The sequence below is a fragment of the Papilio xuthus genome, unplaced genomic scaffold (genome assembly GCF_000836235.2).
Source record: "Papilio xuthus unplaced genomic scaffold, Pxut_1.1 DF826945.1, whole genome shotgun sequence".
In the NCBI taxonomy this organism is placed as follows: domain Eukaryota; kingdom Metazoa; phylum Arthropoda; class Insecta; order Lepidoptera; family Papilionidae; genus Papilio; species Papilio xuthus.
In genome coordinates, this window is record NW_013531704.1 from 8,625,543 (window position 1) to 8,633,176 (window position 7,634).

The 7,634-nt window shown below is 31.5% G+C and overlaps 1 protein-coding gene across 1 annotated transcript; it reads right to left on the reverse strand.

Moving 5' to 3' along the window:
* Positions 1-713: 713 nt before the first annotated feature.
* LOC106121517 (lipase member H) lies at positions 714-4,876 on the reverse strand. Its single transcript, XM_013317210.1, has 2 exons — positions 4,717-4,876; positions 714-1,758 (listed from the first exon to the last, which is right to left on the reverse strand). The coding sequence occupies exons 1-2, from the start codon at positions 4,814-4,816 to the stop codon at positions 854-856; spliced, it is 1,005 nt and encodes a 334-aa protein (XP_013172664.1). The 5' UTR covers positions 4,817-4,876; the 3' UTR covers positions 714-853.
* Between the last annotated feature and the right edge of the window lie 2,758 nt (positions 4,877-7,634).

Genomic DNA, 7,634 nt, shown 5'->3' on the forward strand with positions numbered 1-7,634 from the left:
AGTTTTATTACAATTGAAAGATTAAAATCTGAATTACATTTCCAAGCTGATTTGAACTTTGAAATGGTTAATTCGTCTCTCAGACCATGTAAAAAGCGATGTTTAAATGCAGAAATATCGGTAACAAAGTCATACAAAGTTACGTGACGTTTTAATCATTGCTAGTTTTTTTTAGAAAATATGCTTAAACATAGAAAAAGGAACAAAAGACATGAAGTATAAGATAGCTACTTCAGTTTTATTATTAATCACACGGCCAGATAATTTCATTGCAGTATGTTTTAAATTCATGTTAAATGCAATGTCTCTTATCATTTGCTGTTAGTTATACGTGTCAGTGAGTTCAACTTTATGTTGATACAGATTACAGCGTACCATTACAAATTCATAGATAGTGGGGATCCAATGACCTTTGTCTATGGCATGGATTTGACATTTCAATTGACAATGAAGTTCTCTTATGAGTTTAGTAGTTTTATTATTTGTCTTATTAAGCGGTATGCGAATATCGTTCGAATATTCGATTCGAAATTCGAATTACACGAAACATTTGAATCTCTTCTTCGTTTTTTTTTTAATTATACGAATTCTCGAATGATTCGAATCGAGTTTTTAATCGAATAATAATATTCGGTTGAGATTGAATTATTCCTAAGTTCGAATTATTCGCACACACTTAGAAAAAAATAATCAAAGGATAAGTAAATGAACCGTTTATGTTTATCAATAATTTTATTATGTACTCCTAGTATTAATATATCACATTTCATAATAACCTATAAATATCTACAGTAGACTTACATTGTACGTAAATGACTAAACTTTTCTACATTTTATAATCTCATCACTTATCCTAATCCGTTGCATACGCATCTGTTGACACGTAAAATACTCCTGTCGCGTTACCTGGATTTGAATATCCCGCTATTGTTACTTGATTCGCAGCACATTTACCTTTAGAGAAATCTTTGTACGAATCACATGCCCATGCTAAATACCAACCAGGATGATGAACTGTCTCCGACCAGAATTTAACGCAAGCTTTATGACTGCACTTTGCAGCTTCAGATTCACCGTACGCAGGTATGTAACCTTCATGGCAATCTGGCTGTTTTCTTCCCTTGTTAAAGAAGAAATCAATATCGGCTAGAACAGCTGTAGTTCCTAAACCACCAGCATTGCAATGGTAGACTTCGACGTATTCCGCTACACCTGATCTTATTTGATTATCTATAAAGCTGTTAGAAAAACAAGGGCCTGCTGGATCAATGCCTGTGATTCTCCAAATCTTTTCTGATGTCTTATTACTGTAAGTAGTACCGGCGTATCCAAGTATTTGAGCTCCCAAACTGTGTCCAATGCAATGAATATTATTTGAAGAATAACCTTTGCTGTGTAGATCTGCCAAAAATGTCCCCAACCTTTTACCAATAGATGGGACGAAGGTTACAGATTTTTCGTATACTTCCCTTCGTCCTCCAGGTTTTGACGTATACGCTGAATGGTCTATTATTATCAAATAAGTATTTGGAACATCTCTGAATGTTTGTCGGATCGTTTCTTCGGTGTTCTTGTAAATATTGGATTTGTATCCTGGGACGAAGAATATTAGTTTCCTTGTTATATCTAAGTTGTATAGATTAGTTAAGCCATCTATGGCTTTGTCTATTTCGAATGTCGCGTTGAAATTGTTTTTGAAATCGTAAAAGTAGACGTCGACGTTGCTCACATCGAGTACTGCTGTTTTATTGATGTTGCCTGTAAAATTGAAGAAACATTAATTAAATTTAATTTAAATCAAAATGCGTATTTTAGTTTTTCATTAAAATATTTTTTTTTAGCACAACTTGGTTAAAACCATCGTGATATTATATTTCATTGATAGTTCTTCTTAGTCATTTGTAGTTTAACTTTCCTTATATCTTTTTATATACATTTTTGTGATACGTCAAGTTATAAAACCTAATCCAGTCTAGTTGTGTTAACTATAATAGATTTTCAATTAACACATACGATTATTTAATAAATCTTAAATATTTATCACATATTTTACAAATTTACTCCGATGTCAAAACTACATCTTGTGTGACATAACATTAGGTCAATTCTAGATTTGAAATCGACGAAAGATTTGCTAAACATTTGATGAGTTTATAAATACTGTCCTTATATTTCAGTTGGTTAACATCGACTTTTTCAACAACTCATTTTTATTTACAAAAGTAATCAAACATAAGGAAAAACTTATATAAGCATTCAAGTATTAAAAACAATGGATACAGGTCATCATCAGCTCACTATAGGTCCCCACCGAAGGGTTCGGAGCCTACCCTAAGTTAAGGGTGATTAGGCCATAGTCAACCACGCTGGCTCAGTACAGGGTTGGTTGACTTCACACATATCTTTGAATTTCTTCTCAGATATGTGCAGGTTGCATCACGATGTTTTCCTTCATCGTAAGAACGTCGGATAAATGTACATATGTAAATCGAAAAACACATTGGAACATGACGGGATTCGAACCCAGGACATGCAGATAACAAGTGAACCCCTGAGCCATCGACGCTCTCGATGAATACAGATAATATAAACTAATTAAAGTAGGGTAAGTATTTGAAGATAATACCAGTGTTTTATAAAATCTTTTATCATTTTCTCTTATACGTATCCAGTATGTTCTTTAACAATGAAAGCTGTAAATCGATTTTATAGAACTAAAGTATATAATATTATGTTTGTTATAAGGCAAAAACATATAATACAAAATTATTTTAACAAATCGATTCAGCGTGAAATTTCATACATTGTTACAAGTAAAGGACATAGCCTAGTTTTTATTGTATTAAGAGACTAGATCTACTAATACAAATTAGGCTGTGGGCTTGTAATTAAATACCGTACGTTGTACCCATATGCATCCAAAGCTTTGAGTTGGCACGTACGGTAGAAGAATACTCATGTGTCCCACGTGCGAACTCATATACCGTGCATTGTAGTCTGATGATGTCATTCCAAGTAGTTCCAACGCAAGGCTTTTGTCCTTTAGTGGTCGTACTTGATAAAGTAACGCATTGGAACCGTAATCAACGGCCTAACGATGTCGATTACCATTCGATAGTGTCAATAAAAGACCGATACTTTTACATTTACCTAGATATTTAAAAAAGATTTTTTTTTATTCCCAATCGTAATCTCTGTTTCTTGATATACAAAAATCCTTTAAATTAAGATGTAATACAAACATTTTAGAAATATATTAAACATGAATTTCAGTAGCGAATCATTCGTGTAGGAATATATTGCTGTCTCAATTCTTTTCGAGGAAAATAATGAGAGGGATGATAATAATCTTACTTAGTCTTAGTTTTAGTTTTCTCTTAGTTTTATACGAGATTTTCAGGACAAATTTAAAGAGTAGAAATGAGTAAACATTTCCTTTAGCCAAAACGGAGTACCTATTAAGCGGAGTAACCTAAAGAAGTAAAAAACTTACTTAAAAAAAATTACATATCTTTATTACTTATAACTATGTTAATTATATGACATCCATTATTTAGTACAGCTAAGTTAACTCATAAGGATGTAGGGGAATTACGTATAAGAGGAAAACAATGAAATCTCTTGTCATTGTACACTCACAAGCCCCAAGCCTTACAAGTATGTCACCAGTGTACTCTGAAGGTGACTGTACTTGATCGAGTGTTTTATTTGAATGAGATTATGGAGCTAACATCTTATTTAAAAATATACAAAACTAATAATGATTTTATTTTCATTGTATTTATTTATATTCATAATTATGAGCCAAAGAATTAAAAAATTATTTTTTTTCAATACGATTTATTTTTCTAAACTAATTAAACAAAACTTATACGTATTTAAAAACTATGGTTTTCATATTTTAGGAAAGCAGACGACGTTCGAAATATGTTGCTAAAGGCTTTATAGATATTAATTAAGTGTTAATATTTTTGTTTGTTATATATTCTTATTTTATCATTGCTTTTTTTTTAATTTTATATCGCTTGCTTGTATAGTTTACTGTATTTTTATAATTAGCTCCTAAGTTAATTGATTATGTGTTTGTTGATTATGGGACTGACATGTTCAAAAGAACAAAAGTCCCTAAAAAATAAAGAGAAAACAATATATATTTTAGGAAATATAATATAATAATAATAATAATAATAAGCCTTTATTCATATACATTTGATTAAATTACATTATATTACTTAAAGTTTAAGTTAAGTAAGTATTTATAATAAGTTTATATCTGTTTGTCCCATGTTGACAAAGGCCTCTTCCTTCTAAAGGAAATATAATATGATACTTATAAAATGTCTTGTTTAACAAAATCAATGTCAAAACTGATATATAAACACGGCTAAACACTCACGTATATTCGTTCGGTGTCGGCACCGACTAGTTTCGAGCCCATCGGGGGCCCTTCATCAGGATGAGTGGTGTTATTTCGCGGACGCGGCCCGTCGCTCACATATCGTCTCACTCACACATCGTTTATATATCAGTTTAGTATAATGTCTAACGAAAGTTTGAATAATTTAAAATCAATGTCAATAAATAACCGATAACCTTTAGCATGTGAAAAGACATAACCTAAAAACATAAACAAGTAAATAATATCTAAAAGGTCATTTTTATTATACCTACGCATTTCTAGACCTTAAAATAAAATGTGAATAAAAAATTACTTACAACTAATCCAATCAGAGTATAAAACAGCACGGAAAGGTCCCCAATTGCAATAAACGCAAGATAAAATTACTGTAGCGAGAAGTAAACGAAGGAGAAACATATTGACAATCTAAAACACGTCTAACTCCGTCAACGATCGTTATGACACTGACTAGATGACAACACAAATCGCCTATATGATCTGCGCAAACGCACCTTTCGTTTCAATATAGTTTCTTCCCACGATTCTGTATATTTAATCCTAGTATTGACTTTAATCAAATCTGTTTTTTTTATTTAAACTTGCGAGTGACTGTATTTACATAAAACATAGCTATATTAGTATTTTGAGAATAATTTCAATAGGAAAGTATTATTTTACTCCTACGTATTGATAGGAGATGTTCAAAGTTTATTAACCATCAGGTAACATTTATTAAAACGTTCCAATTGTCTTTCAAAGCATTGACTTATAAGATTTTTTTAATCAAGATTCATTAAATTATTTGTCTACCAAAACTGGCTGGCATTGTATTAATATTAAGATAACAATTAAATAAAAACAAATCTTATGAGTGTACAATAAGGTTTATTTTGGTTTCAGTTTCAAAATCTTGATTTAGGAACTAGATGTAAACATACTTTTTTCCTTCCCTACCGTTTTTTTTTATTTAGGCAAATACAAGATTTATATATGAGCCAATACTTACAATTTAAGTAGGTATAATTTTTATAATGTTTTTTTAATCTGTTAATATGTTTAAGAACCTAACGCGATGAATAAGTTTCCTCGTATGGTGTCGAAAAATTAACAATTATTTGGTAAATCTTACTAATATTATAAATGGGAATTTTTACATGAATGCATGTTTCGCATCGCTCCATGGATCTCGCAGAAATTTAGTACTTCGATGTAGAAAATAGTCTGGAAGAAAACATGGCTTATTAAGTATTTTTTTTTGTTATTTTCGCGTAGACGGAATCGCGGTCGACAGCTAGTAGATAATAAAAATAATTAATATTTCACGAAAGCTGGATTAAAATTGTAGAGTTGAAAATATCACCTTGAAATTAAATAAGAAAATAAAAGAAGCAAGCGAAATAATCCATTTACGTAGTAGTAATTAAGTCGTTATCACCCCGATCCGATCTCAAAGTTTTTAATTGACTCCTCTCGCCCTGTCCACTTCACCCCTCCATTGCGCCCTCACTTTGTGTCAGTTATCTTGATTCGTTAGGACCGATAATTACTTCATGAAACGTTCCACGAAACAGGGATATTGGATATTAAATATTTTAGTGCACAGATTATAAATGAAATTGTTATTTATTCCTAACTGTCGAACTCGACTCCCTTCATGCGGGATTGAAAAAAAAAATTAAGTAGCCTATGTGTTCTTACAGACTATGTTCTACATGTATGCCAAATTTCATCAAGATCCATTAATCCGTTCTGGAGATACCATCAAACAAACCATCCATCCATCCATATAAACATTCGCATTTGTAATAATTGAAATTGTTATTTATTGCTAACTGTCGAACACGCTTCTGTCTAGTCTGTTAGGAATTTAAAAAAATAAAAACCTTAATTAATAGCCTTTGTGTTGTGCCGGACTATGCTGTACATCTATGCAAAATTTCAGCGAGATCTATGTAACCGTTCTGGAGATACCTTGTAATAAATATCCATCCATTTATACATCCAAACATTCGTATTTATAATATTAGTAACATTATTAATAATGTTGACGCAAAAGTGAATGTTCTAAATTTATATCCTAAAATTTAAGGTGCAATTTTATTCTTAAATTTGTTAGGTTCCGTTCTCATCGGACTGGCTTTAGTCTCTCTTGAGGCGTCCTGTCCACCTTTCATATTCACTGTACAATAAATGTTCCTGGAAATCCTCTTAGAAATAAAACAATTTTACATCCTTCATATGATTTTGTAGAAATACAAAAATCTTTATTTTTATTTATTTTATCGATATAAAGTTAATTGCAATATTTAATTTAAAAATAAATAGGTAATCAGAAAATATTTAACTGACAGCAATTGATAAAATGTCATGTTAAAATGAGTTTGTTCAATTTATATCCGAATGTTTAGATCTCCATCCATCTATCCATCCATCCAGATGGATAGATGGCTGGACGGATGGATGCTTGTTACTAGGTATGTCTGGAACGGCTCAACGAATTTTGATAAAATTTGGCACAGATGGAGAACAGTATAGAAGAACTCATAGGCTACTAATTTATTTATTAATTCCACGCGGGCGATGTCGCAGGCGACAGCTAGTTAGTCATAAATCCCGTATTTCATCGTAAAGAAAAGTAATATCAGAAATAGGCTGAAATGTAATTGTATGACAATGTCTTCAGTCAAAGAAAATAATGGATAGTATTGTCGCGGAGATTGATCGCTCGAATTAGTACGTGACTTCGCTCTGCGGGAGATTTCTCTACGCGACACAAGTCACCATGTGATATATCGTACTTACATCAAAATATAAGATACGAATACATGATAAAAATCTTTTTCTATTCGAACATTTACTGGATTGATTTGTTTTGATTGTTGACGTAATTTAAAACAATGTATTAAAAGCATAAATGGTACGTATAATTGTGTAATACATAGCTCTTTTTAGAAGTGGCTTAAAATGCATGTAAAATTACAATATCATAACAAAAGTAACAATTTTAATAAACTACACAAAAGTAAAACTTATCAAAAAGCTACACAATTTTTTTTATATAATAACAAAAGGTGGGAAACGAGCGAGCGGCCACCTGAAATCGCTGAAATAGCGAAGTGACTGTTGCCCATAGACATACGCAATTACATATGTGTTGACTACCTATAATCGACGGAGGAGATGATGCACAGAAAGAAAATATTTTCCCTTTCCATGCATCCTCTCATCCGGAAAG